At 39.5% G+C, this 21,068-nt stretch overlaps 1 protein-coding gene across 1 annotated transcript in view; it reads right to left on the reverse strand.

Annotated features, from left to right (window-relative positions):
* Positions 1-18,784, reverse strand: part of SNX2 (sorting nexin 2) — a 57,176-nt gene extending 38,392 nt beyond the window's left edge. Inside the window, exon 1 of the mRNA XM_055301906.1 lies at positions 18,629-18,784. Within this exon, the coding sequence (XP_055157881.1) occupies positions 18,629-18,736 (108 nt within the window). The 5' untranslated portion in view covers positions 18,737-18,784. The remainder of the gene's footprint in view (positions 1-18,628) is intronic.
* Positions 18,785-21,068: the final 2,284 nt, after the last annotated feature.

The raw sequence follows: 21,068 nt of genomic DNA on the forward strand, positions 1-21,068 counted from the left end.
CTCAACTTTGCTGTAAGCTTAATACTGTTCTAAAAAATAAGTCTATTAAAAAAATAATAAAGCAGAGTAGCACAGTAAAAGGCTTATGTCATTATATGGAAAAAGTGGGTACCTACACACGATTCAACTTTCTGCTAATATTCATTAAAACTAAGATATATACTTATATTGAATAAGACATAAGCACTAAGGTCTTATATACAACTTGTTCACTAAACTAGAGCAGTCAGTCACTTACTAAAAGCTGTAGGAACTTGTCTTTGTTCCTACCTCCCCATGGCTCTTTTGGTTTCCTAGTAAGTGCCAAGAGGTGTGCAATGAGGAAGTCATGGAAGGGAACAACGATGACTTAATTGCCTAGAGCACAAGTTCTGGGTGATCAGAACTAGTTCTCCAATATATGCAACTGTAGACACATCAGCATTTTTAATAAATGTGTATTTGCCCCCCTACATCATCACCTAGTAGTGTGCTGGAAATTATCCTTATAAAAAGTTCCAAGGTTGTTGTGAATGACTTAGTATTTAAGATCCCAAACAAGATTAAAGAAGCCCACTAGAGCCCCTTTCTCTCCCAGTGATTAACACTAAAAGCTCTGGATAGAATACACAAAACAAAATCCTAAAATTAAATGATGACAGGTAAACTGGAAAAGGAGACAAAAACGCAAGGGTGAGTTTTATTTTATTTTATTTTTTTTGTCCTTCTTTTCTCTTTCAGCTCCCTGAGAATGGCTCTAATTGTAGAACTATATACTATAGTGTGAATAGCAATGAGACCAAGAAAAACTTTTATCTTCTGATTGTCACACCAGGACTGCTGCTACCAAGAGAATGTAGGTGGAATTTTTCTTTTTCCCCTTTTCCTCCTCTCCCTATCCCATTTTCTTTCCCGACCTTGCCCTGAAGCCAAACCCAGTAGCTTATTAGGTGCAAGACACCAGCAATGATGAGAGCACTGACTTCTAAAATCCAAGAGAAAATTTACTTTTCTGGCCAGCTGAGTCAGGGAAACGACCTAGAAATCTGAACAGGAGGAGACAGACATCCTCCTTTGTATTTTCTCTCCTTCCTTTTACCACTCTTCTGCAAGCGTGACCCAAGCTGAGTGGAAGTGGGTGACAATGCAGCAGGTACAACTCTGACAGAAGACAAAGCTCCTGGGAAACAGCCTTGGAAAACAGAGGTCACTGTGGGTTTCCCAAAGAACAGATTTGTTTTCTGTCCATAATAAAATGTCTTCTCTAGAACAAAGAAGAGGCACACTTATTGCCTATTTTAAGGATATGGGTTTTTCAGCGGTGACACAAACTGAAGACAGATGCAATATCAACCTTCCCTTCTCACCCCATCACATCACCCCATCAAGAGAGATAGAGAAAACTGGCACAAATGTGATATTCATGTGGCTTGCTATGCTTTGAATAAAAATGTTTAATCAAGTCTTCTTCCAGCAACCATAAAACATTTTCTAGATTTGAAGGAAGATAAAATTTCATACTCTATTCAGTTTCTGACAGAAAAACCCAGTGAACCTGAAAAGAAAATATCCAATCTGAATAACAGAGAAGGAAAAAAACAAAACAAAACAAAAAGCAGAAACTCAGGAACCTGTGAGATAATATTAAAAATTCTAACATTCATGTCACTGGAATTCTAGAAAGAGGCACACAAAAATATTTCAACAAATGATAGATAAAAACATTCCAAATTCGTTGAAAGACATAAATTTACAGAATCAAGAACAAGCAAACTCCAAAAGGACATTGTTGCTATAAACATTGGGGTGCGGGTGTCCTGCTGTTTCACTGCGTCTGTATCTTTGGGGTAAATCCCCAACAGTGAAATTGCTGGGTCCTAGGGCAGCTCTATTTTTAACTCTTTGAGGAATCTCCACACTGTTTTCCAGAGTGGCTGTACCAGTTCACATTCCCACCAACAGTGCAAGAGGGTTCCCTTTTCTCCACATCCTCTCCAACATTTGTTGTTTCCTGTCTGGTTACTTTTTCATCATTCTCACTGGTGTGAGGTGGTATCTCATTGTGGTTTTGATTTCTATTTCCCTGATGGCAAGTGATGCAGAGCATTTTCTCATGTGCCAAGAATGGCCATGTGTATGTCTTCTTTGGTGAAATTTCTGTTCATGTCTTTTGCCCATTTCATGATTCGATTGTTTGTTTCTTTGCTGTTGAGTTTAATAAGTTCTTCATAGATCTTCGATACTAGCCCTTTATCTGATAGGTATATCAGCAAGATTTGCAAATATCTTCTCCCATTCTGTAGGTTCTCTTTTAGTTTTGTTGACTGTTTCTTTTGCTGTGCAGAAGCTTTTCATCTTGATGAAGTCCCAGTAGTTCATTTTTGCTTTTGTTTCTCTTGCCTTCATAGATGTATCTTGCAAGAAAGTGCTATGGCCAAGGTCAAAAAGGGTGTTGCCTGTGTTCTCCTCTAGGATTTTGATGGATTCTTGTCTCACATTTAGATCTTTCATCCATTTTGAGTTTATCTTTGTGTATGGTGTAAGAGAGGGGTCTAGTTTCATTCTTCTGCACGTGGCTGTCCAATTTTCCCAGCACCATTTATTGAAGAGACTGTCCTTTTTCCACTGGATAGTCTTTCCTGCTTTTTAGCATATTAGTTGACCATAGAGTTGGGGGCCCATTTCTGGGTTCTCTATTCTGTTCCATTGATCTATGTGTCTGTTTTTCGTGCCAGTACCACACTGTCTTGATGACCACAGCTTTGTAGTACAACTTGAAATCCGGCATTGTGATGCCCTCGGGCTCTGGTTTTCTTTTTCAATATTCCCCTGGCTATTCGGGTTTTTTTCTGATTCCACCCAAATCTTAAGATGATTTGTTCCAACTATCTGAAGAAAGCCCATCATATTTTGATAGAGATTGCATTAAATGTGTAAATTGCCCTGGGTACCACTGACACTTTCACATATTAATTCTTCCAATCCATGAGCATGGAATATTTTTCCATCTCTTTGTGTCTTCCTCAATTTCTTTCAGAAGTGTTCTGTAGTTTTTAAGGTATAGATCCTTTACCTCTTTGCTTAGGTTTATTCCTAGGTATCTTATGCTTTTGGGTGCAATTGTAAATGGGATTGACTCCTTAATTTCTTTTTTTTTTTTTTAAATATATTTTTTTAACTTTTTATTTATTTATGATAGTCACACACACAGAGAGAGAGAGAGGCAGAGACACAGGGAGAGGGAGAAGCAGGCTCCATGCACCGGGAGCCCGACGTGGGATTCGATCCCGGGTCTCCAGGATCGCGCCCTGGGCCAAAGGCAGGCGCCAAACCGCTGCGCCACCCAGGGATCCCAATTTCTTTTTTTTTTTTTCAGTTTCATTGTTAGTGTATAGAAATACCACTGAATTCTGGGAATTGATTTTGTATACTGCCACACAGCGGAACTGCTGTATGAGTTCTAGCAATCTTGGGGTGGAGTCTTTTGGATTTTCTATGTACAGTATCATGTCACCTGCAAAGAGGGAGAGTTTGACTTCTTTGCCAATTTGAATGCCTTTTATTTCTTTTTGTTGCCTGATTGCTGAGGCTAAGACTTCTAGTACTATGTTAAATAGTAGTGGTGAAAGTGGACATCCCTGTCATGTTCCTGATCTTCGGGAAAGGCTCCCAGTGTTTCCCCATTGAGAATATTTGCTGTGGGCTTTTCGTAGATGGCTTTTAAGATGTCGAGGAATGTTCCCTCTATCCTACACTCTGAAGAGTTTTGATTAGGAATGGATGCTGTATTTTGTCAAATGCTTTCTCTGTATCTATTGAGAGGATCATATGGTTCTTGTTTTTTCTCTTGTTGATATGATCTATCACATTGATTGCTTTACGAGGGATGAACTAGCCTTGCATCCTGGGGATAAATCCCACTTGGTCATGGTGAATAATCTTAATGTACTGTTGGATCCTATTGGCTGGTATCTTGTTGAGAATGTTTACATCTGTGTTCATCAGGGATACCGGTCTATAATTCTTCTTTTTGGTGGGGTCTTTGGTTTTGGAATTAAGGTGATGCTGGCCTCATAAAACAAGTTTGGAAGTACTCCATACCTTTCTATCTTTCAGAACACATTTAGTAGAATAGGTATTGTTTCTTCTTTAAATGTTTGATAGAATTCCCCTGGGAAGCCCTCTGGCCCTGGACTTTTGTGTCTGGGGAGGTTTTGAATGACTGCTTCAATTTCCTCCTAGTTATTGGCCTGTTCAGGTTTTCTATTTCTTCCTGTTCCACTTTAGTTAGTGGTTTTCCAGAAATGTGTCCATTTCTTCCAGATTGCCTAATTTATTGGCATATAGGTGCTCATAACATGTTTTAAAAATCATTTGTATTTCCTTGGTATCGGTTGTGATCGCTCCTTTTTCATTTGTGATTTTATTAATTTGAGTCTTTTCTCTTTTTAATAAGGCTGGCTAATGGTTTATCTATCTTATTAACTCTTTCAAAAAACCAACTCCTGATTTTGTTGATCTGTTCTACAGTTCTGGTCTCTATTTCATTGAGTTCTGCTCAAAACTTTATTAACTCTCTTCTTATGCTTGGTGTAGGTTTTATTTGCTGTTCTTTCTCCAGTTCCTTTGGGTGTGAGGTTAGCTTGTGTATTTGAGTTTTTTCTAATTTTTTGAGGGATGCTTGTATTGCAATGTATTTCCCTCTTAGGACTGCTTTTGCTGTATCCCAAAGATTTTGAATGGTTGTGTCTTCATTTTCATTAGTTTCCATAAATCTTTTTAATTCTTCTCTAATTTCCTAGTTGAGCCTTTCATCTTTTAGCAGGATGCTCTTTAACATCCACGTGTTTGAGTTTCTTCCAAATTTCTTCTTGTGATTGAGTTCAAGTTTCAAAGCATTATGGTCTGAAAATATGCAGTGGACAATCTCAGTCTTTTGTTATCCATCGAGACCTGATTTGTGACCCATTATGTGGTCTATTTTGGAGAAAGTTCCATGTGCACTTGAGAAGAATGTGTATTCAGTTGCTTTTGGATGTAAAGTTCTGTAAATATCTGTGAAATCCATCTGGTCCGGTGTACCACTTAGAGCTCTTGTTTTGGGACGCCTGGGTGGCTCAGCAGTTGAGTGTCTGCCTTTGACTCAGGGTGTAATTCCAGGACTGAGTCCCACATCAGGCTCCTTGCAGTAGGCCTGCTTCTCCCTCTGCCTATGTCTCTGCCTCTCTCTGTGTCTCTCATGAATAAATAGATAAATCTTTTAAAAAAGAAAAAGCTCTGTTTCTTTGGAGATGTTCTGCTTAGAATATCTGTCATTTGCAGAAAGTGCCGCATTGAAGTCTCCTACTATTAGTGTATTATTTTCTAAGTATGTCTTTACTTTGGTTATTAATTGATTGATATACTTGGCAGCTCCCACATTAGGGGCATAAATATTCATGATTGTTAGGTCCTCTTGTTGGATAGATCCTTTAAGTATGATATAGTGTCCCTCCTTCATCTCTTACTACAGTCTTTGGGATAAATTTTAATTTATCTGATAATTTATCTGATATGAGGTGTTCTTAGGTCTAAAATAAGTCTCTTGTAGACAGCAAATAGAGGAGTCTTGCTTTTTTATCCAGTAGGGGATACCCTGCATCTTTTGATGGGATCATTAAGCCTATTCACGTTCAGAGTTACTATTGAAAAATATGAATTTAGGGATCCCTGGGTGGCGCAGCGGTTTAGCGCCTGCCTTTGGCCCAGGGCGTGATCCTGGAGACCTGGGATCAAATCCCATGTCGGGCTCCTGGTGCACGGAGCCTGCTTCTCCCCCTGCCTGTGTCTCTGCCTCTCTCTCTCTCTCTCTCTGTGACTATCATAAATAAATAAAAATTAAAAAAAAAGATATGAATTTAGTGTCATCATAATACCTATTCAGTCTGTTTTTGTGGCTTATTTTTTTGGGCTTCCTCCTCCTTTTACAAGGTCCCTCTTAATATTTCTTGCAGAGTTGGTTTGGTGGTCACATACTCTTTCAGTTTCTGCCTATCTTAGAAGCTCTTTATCTCTCCTTCTATTCTGAATGAGAGCCTTACCGGATAGAGTATTCTTGGCTGCATGTTCTTCTCATTTAGTATCCTGAATATATCCTGCCAGCCCTTTCTGGCCTGCCAGGTCTCTGTGGAGAGGTCTGATGTTAATCTAATATTTCTCCCCATATAAGTTAGGGATCTCTTGTCTCTTGCTTGAAGGATTTTCTCTTTATCTTTGGAATTTGCAAGTTTCACTATTAAATGTCGAGGTGTTGAACGGTTTTTGATTTTGGTTTTTTTTTTTGGGGGGGGGGACCTATCTCCTGGATTTGAATGCCTATTTCCCTCTCCAAATTAGGGAAGGTCTCAGCTATGATTTGTTCAAATAGGCTTTCTGGTCCTCTGTCCCTCTCGGCACCCTCTGTAACCCCAATTATACATACATTTTTTCCTTCTGAGGCTGTCATTTATTTCCCTTAACCTTTCCTCATGGTCTTTTCATTGTTTTTCTCTTTTTTCCTCAGCTTGCCATCAACTTGTCTTCTATGTCACTCACTCTTTCTCCTACCTCATTAACCCTCGTCATTAGAACCTCCAGTTTGGATTGCATCTTTTAATTGGCTTTTAATTTCGGCCTCATTAGATATAAATTCTTCAGTCATGAAGTCTCTTGATTCCTTTATGCTTTTTTCCCCAAAGCCACCAGTAGTTTTATAATTGTGCTTAATTGGCTTTCTGACACCAAATTGTAATCCAAATTCTGTACTCTGTGGCAGAGGGTATTGCTTCTGATGCTTTCTTTTGGGGTAAGTTCTTCTTTCTAGTCCTTTTTCTCAGTGAAGAGTGGCTGTATGAGTGGGCTGAGTCAAGAATATCAACCACGACCTAAGTAAATTTTACCCTAGATGATTCTGCTGAGGTCAGAGACCAGAAATTGAAACCGAAGATCAGAACGAAATAAAACAAAAGGACCACTAAAGTGAAAAACAAATTTTAAAACAAAGTAGCAAAAAATAAAAAGCCAATAATTGTAAAGAAGAGGGAAAAAAAAGAAAACAAAAAAAGAAGAAGAAAGAAAAGAAAAAAAAAGAGGGGGGACTAGGAGATGGTGGAGGGAGAATGTAGTCTACCTGAGGGATTCTAGAGGGTGATCCTCTTGTTTCTGAGTATATTAAGTTCTGTATGTTAGAAGATGCTCAGTCCCAAATTTCTATAAAGCAGAAATACTTGTAGAGGGCCCCAACATTGACCACCAAAACATAAATGAGATAAAATAAGGGGGCAGAATGCGAATAAGGAATCTCACAGAATGAACCAGCATGGTATACCACTTGGTTCTGGATGCATACTGGTCATGTTTTAGAAGGTATTCAACTTCCGCCATTGCAGAACAAAATGAGGCAAAGGGAGAAAAAAAAAAAAAAAAAAAAACGTATCTTGTGTATCTATCTCCCAAAATTAAGTTGAGTATGTTGAAGGGAATCTAGAAGTGGAAAATATATCTAGGACCTTGTTAGAAGCAAAAACCCTTCTCTCTGTAGTGTTCCAGTTCATAGGTTTTCAGGATGATTTGAAAGTTATCTAGGTAAGTTGGTGTGGCCCGGTGAGCTGAGGACCCTACTCCTCTGCCATCTTGCCCTCCCCCCAAAAAAGTCTTAAAGATACAGATAGTTAACAGTAAAAACGTTAAAAATAAAGAGACTATAAAGAGCAATAAAGAGACAAATCATATGTTAAAAGGATCATCAATTTACCAAGAAACCATAACAATATTATAAGTCTATGTTTCTAAGAACAGAGCATCACTGTGAAGGAAAAAACCTAACAAAAAATATAAATAAAGAATTAAAAATCTACATTACATTTGGAGACTTCTTCACTCTTCTCTCTGTAATAGAATAGATAAGTAACAAGGCAAAAAATTAAGAAAGCAAAAGCTGATTCTCTGAGATCACAAGATGTCCTCTAGCAAGACTAAAATAAATGAATAAATAAGTAAACCAACAGAAGACATAAACTATCAATATCAGGAATGAAAAAGCAGGGGCATCACCCACAGACACCACAGACATGGTCACAGGATAATAGAGTATTTTCTTTTAAAGATTTTATTTATTTATTCATGAGAAACACACAGAGAGAGGCTAGGCAGAGGGAGAAGCAGGCTCCTCCTCATAGGGAGCCTGATGTAAGACTCGACCCCCGGACGAGAATCACAAACCAAAGGCAGATGCTCAACTGCTGAGCCACCCAGGCATCCCAGGATAATAGAGTATTATGAAAAACCTTATGCCCATAAATTTCACAATTTAGATTGAATGGACAAATTCCTTGAAAGACCCATACTACAGAAGTTCTATAAGAAATAACCCTGTATGTATTATGAATTTGAAGTTAAAAGTCTTTCAAAAACAAAACTACATGCTCAGATGATTTCACTAGTGAGTCCTATGAAGACATAAGACTAATTTCATACAACTTCTTCAAGAATATAGAAGAGGAATAAACACTCTCCAATTCCTTTAATGAGACCAGTATTTCTGATACCAAAATTAAAGACATTACAAGTAAAAGAAAATACTACACAAATATCTATCATGACAATAATTGCCTAAACAAAATACTATCAAGCTGAATACAGCAACATATAAAAAGGTTAAGTACATATATGATTCTATGGGCTTATTCTAGGAAAGCAAGGTTTATTCAGTGTTTTAAAATCAATCATTATAGGGATGCCTGGGTGGCTTGGTGGTTGAGCATCTACCTTTGGCTCAGGTGGTGATCCTGGACTCCCCAGGATCAAGTCCTGCATCAGGCTCCCTGGAGGGAGCCTGCTTCTGCCTCTGCCTCTCTTTGTGTGTCACTCATGAATAAATAAAATATTTTAAAGATAAAATAAAAACAAAAAGATAAAAATCAATCATTATAATCCACATTATAATTAACCTTAGAAGAAAACTACATAATCATCTTATTAAATGCAGAAAAGGAATTTGCTAACACCAGCCTTCACTTGTGAATATAAAATTTCAGAAAACTAAGAATAAAACTCCTTTAATTTGATGAAAGAAATCTAGAAAAAAACTTAAGGGGCAACTTGCTGGCTCAGTCAATAGAATATTCTCTGAATCCTGAGGTTTTGAGTTCAAGTCCCATGTTGGTGGAGAGATTACTTAAAAAATAAAATGTTTAAAAAACAAAAAAACTTAACAGGTAACATCATATGTAAGAAAGAAAGAATATTACCCTCCTAAAGTTCACAAAAGGGAAAGAGATACCCACTTTTACTACTCCTATTCAATATTATACTAATGGTCCTAGTTATTACATTAAGGCATACAGACTGGAAACAAAACTCCAAATCACAAACAGCATGATTATATACATGAAAATCCCATGGATGCTACAAAAAAACACTACTATACCTAATGAGTGCTTAGTACAGTTCCTGGATAGATGGTCAACAGGCCACCAATAAATAAATATAAAAGAAATCGTGAAATAAGTATAAGCCAACAAAATATGTGCTAGATTGGTATGCTGAAAACTACAAACAGTGATGAAAAAAATCAAGTAAATCAACAAAATGTAAAGAAACAGTAAATCTATGCCTTAAAGGCTCAACATGTCAAATCTCCCAAAATTAATCTATGGATTCATCACAATCCCAAATAAAAATCTCAGGTGGAAGTTTGGTAGAAATCAATCAATTGATCTTAAACTTATATGGAAAGGCAAAAGTAGAAGAGCCAAAACAATTTAGAAAAAAGTCAATGGACTCATACGACTGATTTCAAGACTCAGTTACAGTAAGACAGCTTTGAAAAAGATGCAAAGATAACTCATCAAGAAACGTTTTAAATCAAGCTTTTTTTTTTTTTTTAAGATTTTATTTATTCATGAGAGACACACAGAAAGAGAAGGGCAGAGACACAGGCAGAGGGAGAAGCAGGCCCCATGCAGGGAGCCCAATGTGGGACTCAATCCCAGGACTCCAGGATCACACTCTGGTCAGAAGGCAGGCGATAAACCGCTGAGCCACCCAGGCGTCCCACAAGTGTAGCTTCTTAAACTTAGCACAGAGCATCTGAAATTCATTGATGATGTTGTATAAACTGCAAAATACAATCAATCAAATTGAAGTAACATTTACTGGACACTCCACTTATCAACATCTGACTATACATAACCTTTTGAAATGCAAACAAAACATTTACCACAAGGACCATACTTTGAGCCATAAAACAAACCTTAACAATATGATTATTTTTCAATAATTGGTGCTGGAACAGCTGGGTTATCCATATGCAAAATATCCCATATCGTGAACTTACATGTAAACTCAAAATGAATTGGAGGCATAAATGTTAAGTTGAAATTACACATGTCTAGGAGAAAGTGTAACTAAAACCTTTGTGACCTTGGGTTAGTGTTAGGAAAGGATTTCATATGTGACATCTAAAGTACTATTGATCACAACAACAAAAGAATAGCTCGAAAATAGCATAAAAAGAGAAGGCACGGACTGGGAAAAAAATCTGCAAAACCACATCTGGCAAAGGATTTGTATCAAGAATTCATAAAAAATTCTCAAAACTCAATAAAGAGATCCAAATTTTTAAATGGGCAAAAGATGTGAAAGGACATCACCAAAGATGATTTTCAGATGGTGAATAAGCACATGAAAAGCCACTCAACATCACTATTACAGAATGTATATTGAAGCCACAATGAAATAACACAACAAACCTGTTAGAAGGGCTAAAAATCACTGGTGTGCTGGTAAATATTTAGCAAGCAGGTCTTTGAGAGGGAAGACTCATTTACAGCTTTTGCTCAATGCCTGCTGTGGCTATGTACCCCTCACTGAAAGTGGACTTGGAAGATATGTAAGTTACACTGTACAAATACAATAGACATATAACCTCAAGAGCACAGGAAATAATAAAATGCAGTAAGAGAATTCAGAAGTGACAAGTTTTTAATATTTATTACATTTTAAAAAAGATTTATTTATTTATTTGAGAGAGAAAGGAGGGGCAGAATGAGAAAGAGAATTACTGAAGCGGACTCCCTGCTGAGTGCAGTCCAACACTGAGCTGGATCCCTGAATCCTGGAGATCATGACTTGAGCCAAAATCAAGAGTCTGCTGTTTAACTGCCTGAGCCACCCAGATGCCCCACCTTCATTTTCAATGTAATTCATTTAAATATGTTTGTGTAACTTAATTTTAGCAATGGCTTTAAAAACCAGCTTACAAATTCCCAATTGAACAATATTTAACAATCACTTCTTTCAATCCAAAAAAACCAACCTAAAGCTCACCATTACCCAAAATCAAAACCGACATTAGCAAGAGCAGACAAGGTGTGGAGCAACCAGTATTCTCATTCATTGCTATGGTAATGTAACAAAACATCTGCTTTAGAAAAGGGTTTGGCAGTTTCTTTCTTAAGTCCCCCCCCCCCCCCCCCCGCCCCCGTCCTTTTCCTCCTTGCCTTCCTTCCTTTAAATCTTTTATAATTTTATTAGATTTCAAAGCAGGAATGAATAGAAACTTGACCAGAGACTAAAATCTAGCTGCACAGAAGGTTCCCTGGGGCTAGCTTTTCAAGATTACAACATTCAATAATCATATAAAGCGTGACTCTGAATAAAGGTAGTTTCTGTATTAAAATGACTTTGATGATGCCAGGAAATACACTGACATGCTTCTGTATTGAAGCATCGTGTTTTTTTAAAAAATGAAACCACAGATTAACGATTCTCCGACTGGAATAACACTGTCCTAATGGGTATGGTCCTCAGTTGTATTAGTACTAGAGCCATTAACTCATGGGATGAAAAGCAAATGACTTCACCTCTTGTAAAGCGTTCTGGCAGAAGTAAAGCAGTTTCTTACAAAGGCAAACATACTTCCCATACAACCCAGCAATCTAAGTTTTCATCCAAAAGAAAACTGTGTTCATACAAAAACCTGCACGTAAATGTTTATATTAGCTTTATTCATTAATGCCAGCAGCTGGAAACAATGGAATGGTCCTTCAACAAACAACTGTGATATATACATACATGAAATACTAAATTCAGCAATAAAAAAGTAATGAACTATTGATAATGTACAACATGAGTCTCAAACCATTCACACTAAAGAAGCTAGACAAAAAGTTTTATACTGTATGATTCCATCTATATGATATTCTGAAAAAATACAAACTCTACACACATCAGTGGTTGCCAGAGATTAGGACTGGGAAGGGTTGGGGATTCCTGGGTGGCTCAGCGGTTTAGCGCCGCTTTCAGCCCAGGGCCTGATCCTGGAGACCTGGGATCAAGTCCCGCATCGGGCTTCCTGCAGGGAGCCTGCTTCTCCTTCTGCCTGTGTCTCTGCTTCTCAATCTCTCTGTGACTCTCATGAATAAATAAATAAAATATTAAAAAAAAAAAGGACTGGGAAGGGTTAACTATGTGAGAGAATTTTTTTTAGATGAAAGTGTTCTGTATCTTGATTGAAGTGGTAGTGAATTTTACTAAATTGAGGTTAATTTTGCCTCAAGTAAAAACTATCATCACAGAAAAAACCCATAGCAGTGCCATTTCATAGCAAAGTGACTACTTGTAAAATTAACATCAAAAGCAAATTTTGTTCTTTTTAAGAAAAAAGTTGCAAAAAAAAGTGATTAACTCTGCCTCAAGCAACTTCATATAATGACATTTTTTACAGGCACTAAAAGTAACTCATTCTAAAAAACCAGAATTTAATGGTTTTAAGGGAAAAGTGGTCAACTTGATCCTGCTTCATTAAATCTTTCTAGTAATTTTCAATGCTCACCCACTTTAAACACTTGATGACAAAATGTCTTCTCCCTAACAGAGGTAACTCACGCTGAAATTTTCAAAAAAAAAAATGAGTACTAAATTGGAGGTCTACCCAGAGATCAAAAAACAAAATTGAGAAAACTTCTACACTGTTACTACCTGTTGTATAGGCATAGCACATACTAATTTAGAAGCTTTGTAGCAATAGTCCCTTGTCTTACTCTACTTATTCTCTTGGTAATTTCACCCACTTTCCAGATTTCAAAGATCATTTCTGTGCCATCAAATCACTCAGTCTTCTATATGATTTTTGTGCCATGTGTATATTTCAATTACACACTGATCCCCTGGCATTGCAGGCAACTGTTCACACAGCTATGTTTATTATATTGACTCTCCTTGTTTCATACATGCCTTAGGACACAGACTTGAAGTCCACAGCCTGGTTTAATGTAATCATTCAATAAGTTTATGACAGATTCCTAAATCAACCTTCTTCTTCTTAGCCCATCCAGTATTTCTAACTACTTAATGTTCTTTTCATTGGTGTAAAGTATCCACAAATGAAACGAAACTTATAATTCCTGTGTCTAAGTAAGAATCACTCAAAGAGAGGGAGACATTTTAAGTCTCTAGATATCTAACTTTTCATCTACTGTTCCATCAGTTCCTTTTCTCCTTTATTATTTGTGCTTTCTTGAGGTCTTTAACCTGGGACATAAAAAAAAAAAAAACCCTCCAACTCATCAACTTACCAGTAATACCTCCTTTTCAAATTTACCTCTTAGGCTGTGGCACATTAATCTTCCCAGGTGATCATGTTAACTGCCAGAAAAATCTTTCATAGCTCTCACCCACTTATATAACAAATTCCAAAGCCCTTCACAATCTCACCACATAGTAAACGTGTAACATCCTATATTCAACAACTCACACAGATTTTTTATGGTTCCCTAGAATATGAACTGACTCTTGAGTGACCCTTGCTATTCTTCCACTCTGAAATTTCATTACCCCTTCAAGGTCTCTCTTAAATATTATGTCTTTAATGAGCTTCTCCCAGCCAAGAGAAGCATTTACTGTTCATCTACTATGTGTCAGAAACATCGATAGGAAGGAGAATCTCCCCAGTGTTTCAATGGTATTTTCAGTGGAAACTGGTATATTTTCGGACCATAGAATCACAACTTGTACCAGAGTTTTCTGAACATCTCTTTCTTCTCCACTGGAAATTTTCTGTTCTTAAAGATTTGCAGTAATTTGCTATCTGCACTGATGATCACCTAAACAGTATAGCAGAGAGTAAATACCCAAGTATTTGGAGGGTGAAGTCAATGAAGTCAGATATCTTCTGAGCATAGAGTTAGAGAAAAGGAATTTTAAGACCATCTGGAAACTCAATATGAAATGCTCTATAATTTCTATCATGTGACACTTGGGAAAACTATGGTCCTCATCTTAACTTCAACTGACCCTTATATTTAAGTTTGGCATGAGAACCAGGTGTGAACATCTATGGTCAAGTGATTTTTCAACCAGGATGCCAAGACCACTCAAATGGGGAAAGAATAGTCTTTTCAACATATGGTGCTGGGACAATTGAACTGCCACGTGCAAAAGAATAAACCTCATGCCAAATACAAAAATTAACTCAAAACAGATCAAAGACCTAAAAGAGCCAAAATCATTAAAATTCTCAGAAGAAAATATATATGTAAATCTTCACGACCTTGGATTTGGCAGGGAATTCTTAGGACAGTGAAAGTATGAGCAACAAAATTTAAAAAATAAACTAGATTTCATCAAACAATTTTTAAACTTATTAAGGATGCCATCAAGAACATGAAAAGACAACCCAGAGAACGGGAGAAAACATCTGCAAATCATATTATCTGGTAAGGAACTCGTACCCAGAATACATAAAGAATTCTTATAACTCAGTAATAGACAATTCAATTAAACAATGAGCAAAGGATCCGAATAGACATTCCTAAGGAGATATACAAATGGCCAACAAGCATTTGAAAAGATACGCAACATCTTTAGTCAACAAGAAAATGAAATCAAAACCACACTTCAGGGCAGCCCGGGTGGCTCAATGGGCCTTCAGTTCAGGGCTTGATCTTGGAGACCCAGGATCCAGTCCCATGTCAGGCTCCCTGCATGGAGCCTCCTTCTCCCTCTGCCTGTGTTTCTGCCCCCCCCCCCCCCGTGTGTGTGTGTGTGTCTCATGAATAAATAAAATCTTACACACACACACACACACATTCACACCCACTAAGATGAAGAGAACCAAAAAAAGTCACAATAACAGGTGTTGGTGAGGATCTGAAGAAACTGGTACCTTCATACATGGCTGGTGGAAATGTAAAATGGTGTGGCCACTTTAGGAAACCGGTCTAGCAATTATTCAAATGATTAAATGTAGAGTTACCATAGGACCCAGTAACTCTACCTGTACATAAATGTGTCTATTGCAGTATTATTCATAATAGCCAAAATATGGAAACAACCCATACGTCCATCAACTGAGGAATGGATAAACAAAATATGGTATAGCCACTCAATGGAGCATTACTCCATTTCATTCCATTTTATAAAAAGGAATGAAGTACAGACCTTGAAAACATGATGCAAGTGAAAGAAGCCAGTCATGAAAAACCAATTATAGGATTTTATTCATACAAAGTCCAGAACAGAGAAGTCTGTAAGAGATAGAAAGTTAATCAGTGGTTGTTGAAGGTTGGGGTGTGGGGGGCAGGCAATGATAGTTAAAACATACAGGGTTTCTTTTTGAGGTGATGAAAATGTTCTAAAAACTGTGGTGATGGTTGCATATATCGATAAATACATTAAAAACTATTAAGTTGTACACATTAAATGAGTGAAATTGCATGGTATGTGAATTATGCATCAATACAGCTGTTTAAAATAGAGAACAAGGGATATAATATAAATTTTCTGACTTTTTTTTATTAAAGATTTTATTTACTTGAAAGAGTTGTTGGGGAAGGGGAGAAAGCGGACTTCCTGCTGAGCAGGGATTCCTAGGACCCTCAGATCAGGACCTGAGCCAAAGACAGTTGCTTAACGGACTGAGCCACTCAGGCATCCCTTTATTTATTTATTCATTTTCAAGGTGTTGTCTCCATGCTGTTTTAGTGTAAGCACCTTTTAAGCTTAGGGTTGTAGCATTTAAGGAAAAAGCGGTATCCCTAAACAATTTAAAGCCTTGCCTCTCAGGTACCAAAAAGAACGAGCTTTCACTGGATTCTTTCTCCTCATTCCATTCCCTGCCCCCTAATGCCAGCTTTCACCAATTTCTTATTTCATAGTCAAAACAGAAACAAACAATAGGATTTTTAAATATGCTTTGTTTACTGAATTTGGCTTTATGTGATTATTCTTGATTGTGAATGGAAAGGAATCTAATACTGTGTTAATAAAAATATACATATACACTAAGTTTATGGTCATTACAAGCTTAACAAAGATGACAATGAAAATGTCTGTAATTTTATTTTCACCTATATGGATTTCAGTTGATTTTTTCCCTCCAAATGCTCTCAAAGGAAAGTTTCTATATAAATAATAAAATTTTTAAAACTGACTTACTTTTGCTTTAATTAAAAGACATTAAGTTATATGGCTTTCAATTTACAGCTTAGTAATAACTATTCAAAGCAGATAATCTGCATCAGAATCATTTGGGGCTTAGCAACACATTATTGTCTATGGACCAGAAGGAAAGTCATGAGGAGTTTATTAAAAATGCATAATAATAGACTTATCCCAGCCCTACAGAATCATAATTCGTACTTTAACAAGATTCCTAGGTAACTTATGTATAAAGTTTGAAAGCCACTGATCTAGAGCATTTATTATTATACATGCAGATTCCAGTGAGTTTGAAATGAGGCATCTGCATTTCAAACTAGAATCCCCTGACACACTGCTGTTTGAGAAGCACTTTTGAAAACAGAAGCAGAGTTCATGAAAAAAAAAAAAAAACCCTTCAGAACAGTTTGCTATACTGAAAAGCACTGTTGTGTATCCTTCCTGTTATAGTTTGGAAACCAAAAGAAGATTCTGAATTTACAAATCTCAGTTATACCACCTTAAAGTCCTGAATGAATCTATAAAATAAGGGATGTACAATCAAAACCAACTTTACAACTTACACAGTGCACTAACCAAGATTAAGTTTATTCATACTCAAACTTCTGTAGACTTCTATTGAAAAAAAAAAAAAACCTTATGAAAAAGTCCCATCCAAATGGGAAATACAGATTATAGTTCTTTGTACTCAACTCTAAAAAACCTCAATTATGCAGAATGCTTAGTGTTCACAGTATTCTGGTTTACACTACTAGGTCAATAGTTTGTTTTGATCCTAGCTGGTGGGAAACCTTTGCAGCCCTCAAAGGAAATACAGGCCTTTGAATCCTGGATAGATACTCTCCTTTTTTAAGGAAAGCCTTACAGTACATTTAAAGAGTTAAAAAGATACTAAATCCAAAAGGTCAATTCGTTATGCAAGAGAATTCTTACTAATTCTCAGGAGATGCTATTTTGACAATGAATCAAGCAAACATTTACTAATTGGAAATGTTCAAGCCTGGGAGGTACACAAAGATGATCAAGGCACTGTCCCTAGCCCCAAGAAGCATATGATCTGAGGGGAGGCGGGGTCTGACTGGGAACCTGTACACACAATTTGCACAGTGTGGTCAGTGCGGAAAACGGTTCCCGGAAGTTCCCAAGAAATGAATTTCAGATGATGAGTATTTGAAAGTAATTTCCAATTGATTTGGTGTCGAGTTGCACGAACCAAGAAAGCTTACTTAAAAAAAAAAAAAAAAAAAAAGCACTCTATAAGGAAATATAGCCCAAGGTAAACAATCTTCTGGGCAATTTGCTTACATTCTAATACACACACAAACACAACACACAAAACCGGGCTAGGAGGTGTGCGCGCCCTCAACAAATGCAAAGCAATTCAAACCCAAAGTGCATCTAGGAGGCCAATGCAGTTAACGGTGTTTCCTTTTACAAAAACAGGAACACTCAACTTCAGAGATCGCTGACCATGCGAGAAAAGAGGAAAAAGGGTGTGAGGATCTGTTATTTCTCCGTGATAACTTAAAACACACACACACACACACACACACCTACCAGCACCTTCCTGGACTACTCCCTCCCAACTTTATATTTTATAAACACTCTTATTCTTAAAAAGTCTAGGAACTACAGAAGACAAAAACCAGTTCAGTGCATTTAACAGAACACCGAGGCCCCTCCCTCCGGGGGAACAGGCTGTCGGCGCGGGGCCGCGACTGGGAGAGCGCTCCCCGGGGAGCCACGGCCACTCAACACCCGGTTGCCTGCTCTCCCCTTCCAGGGACACCCTCCCGGGGGAAGGGACACGCGGGCGCCTCTCCCAAGGGGCTGCGGAGGTCGCCGGGAGGGCGGTGGTGAGGTTCACCGGGACTCAGGGTAAGCCCCTCGGTGGTCTGGAGAGGGGGTGCAAGTGACACCGAGGAAGGCCGGCTGAGCGGGGAAGGGTGCTGCGATGCTCGGGCGAGGTCCCGGCCCCGGAGGCTCAGGTCGGCCCCCGGCGGCGGGCTGGTCTCCCCAGGGAGCCTCGCCGTCCAGGTACGTGAGGTGGGGCCCGCGTCACAGGTGTCGCCGCGACCAGGTCCCCGCACACCCGGGGGGTGGGGAGGCACAAGTACGGCCAGGGGAAAGGCACCTAAGGTGAGACGCGCGGCGGCAGCGGAGCGCGGCACCCACGGCGGCGCGGTCTCACCTCTAAGGTGGACACAGTGCTGGTGAACAGGTCCTCTCCGTCCTCCAGCTCCTCAAAGTCGGTGGGCTTCGCGTCCCCCAGCGGAGGAGGCTCCCTCTCGGCCGCCATCTTCGCTCGTCCGGACGACTGCGCGAGCGGGGCCTCGCGGGCCTGTCACGTGAGCACGCACGGCGGGGCTGGCGCGCCGGCCGCCCGGCTCCCCGCCGGCCCCGCCCCCGCCGGCCCCGCCCCGCCGCCCCGCCCCGCGGCGCCTCCCGTGGCCCCGCCCCCGGCCTCGTGACCGCGAGCGCCGCGCTCGGCTCCGCCCCTTTGCCTCTCCTTCCGCCCCGCGTGTGGGCCGCGGTCGCCTGTCGCCCCCGCTTGCTGCCCCGACTTGGGTGGGAGGCTCGCTCTTGGGCTCTTCCCACCCTCCCCCCCGCAGCACGTCTAGGCCAAGCGATTTCTCTCGCTCTTGCCAGTTTTAAAGCTGGGAGGACCCCTTTTCGGATCTGCTTTAGGAAGTGGAAGGGTTTGGGGACCAGTCTTTGCGCTTGGGTTATACGCAGCTCGAGGGCAAGATTGAGGACTGATGGAAAAGAGCCCGTCCGGGCTGCCCGACAGAACCTCCGAACGTGATGGAGATGTTCTTACCCGCGCCGTTCACTGGGTAACCAATGGCCACGTGTGACCCCTGAGCCTTTCACGGGACTATGATTGAGGAGCTGGGTGTTAAGATTTTATTTTATTTAAATCTAAATAGCCTCCTGTGGCTACAGGCTGCCTGCTGGCCAGTGCAGCTCTAGATAACAAAAAAGCCCTGAATAAATAATGTGTTGTCTGAGGCTTACCCCAATTTCATAATGAGCCACATAATATTTTTCCTCCATAAAGGAAAGGAAAGGCTGGGCAAATAACAGGAAAATCAGTAGATGATTGGTAAGAGCATCATACTCCCATTCCCTCTGCCAATTACTGACGCTTCACCATGGAACCATTCCTTGAAGACTTGGAGCTTCAATTTCCTTAGCAGCGAAAGGTTACTAATTCCCCGCTCACTGCCTCGCACAGGTTGATTCTCAGGATCATCTGAGAAAATACGTGAAAAACATTCTGAAAGCTAAAAAGTGCTATGCTATTGCAAGGTATGCTCATGGAAAATTAAAAGAGGGCATGGCAAATAGCAACCTGAGGTTATAATTTTGCTGGAGGAATAAAAAGCTTTGATGGGCTTCTTTACAAATTTAGTACAGACTCTCAGCCTTCAGGGGCCGGGGAATTATGCCTGGCTTCCACTGGCTTTGCGCAAAACTTAACTTAGCGTCTCTGGACTTATTTTTTAAACTGCGTTGGAACGGGTTATTCTGCTTGCTAGGATTTCTTTGACTCTTAAATGTCTAAATTTCTATGATGACTATGATCAAGAAGCATTCGCCCAAACCATGATTAATTTCAGTAAGTATACCAAGATTCAAAAGATGCTTGCATCCGTTTGATGCAGAAGCCAGTTGTCACTATCGTGCTACCATCATCATTGCTATCTAGAACCATTGCTGTGTCCCTGTCCGGAAGAATCAGGTTGTTTAGGTGTATTCCCTGGCCTGCACCACACCAACGCACATGCAGTCTGGAGTCTGTCACCGATTAGACACTTCGACCTCTCTTGAAAGCTCACAGCGTTGAAGTGATTCTTTCCTGCATCCCTGATTTTTACCTGTGCCTCTGTTTATTGCTTACTACTCCCTATTTTCTGCTACAATCATTAATATTCCTAGCTAAATTTTTGTACTGCCTGTCTTGAATTAGTTGAATTACAGGTCCAGGCACTGCTCACAGAGAACCACATTAAAAGCGGCTGTTCCGCAAAAGGAGGTATATGCAGAATAACCTCCAAAGGCTAAAGGGAGCATAAGACCAAAGAAAAAGGCCGGACAAGTCCAGCTTGACAAGAAATGTTTTTTTATTAAGGAGACTTACAGACAGCAGCGTGTCTCCAGTGGCAGCAAGATGAGAAGATCCCTGCAACCCCACCTCCCATAAGACCTGCTTTTATAGCCCTAGAAGCTGGGCAATACTTGCTGGGGGACCACCCAGGAGGAGAATGTTTGAAAATAGGTGTGTGTCATAACCATATCTCCAAAACAGATCAGGGACATTATGCCCTGAGGGTGTACTTAAGGGTGTGGTTAAACAAAAAGAAGAATATGGTGGGGGTGTTTGTGAGGCTGTACTCAAGAAGGCTTCAGGTCACAGAGGGGTCATCATGACAGATTTGTCCAAGATGGCATTAGTCTGGTTCACATAGCAGCTTTAAAAAGTGTAGTTTAATTATCCCTCATATAGGACCACGAAGGCTGCATGAGATCATTCAAGGATTATAGGTTCCTTCTGTTGTTCTATCCTCCCTAGGATGTAATCTCTTCCTCATGGTCCAAATTGGCTCACCACCACAGCCACTTTCCAG

The sequence above is a fragment of the Nyctereutes procyonoides genome, unplaced genomic scaffold (assembly GCF_905146905.1).
Source record: "Nyctereutes procyonoides isolate TBG_1078 unplaced genomic scaffold, NYPRO_anot_genome, whole genome shotgun sequence".
Lineage (NCBI taxonomy): Eukaryota > Metazoa > Chordata > Mammalia > Carnivora > Canidae > Nyctereutes > Nyctereutes procyonoides.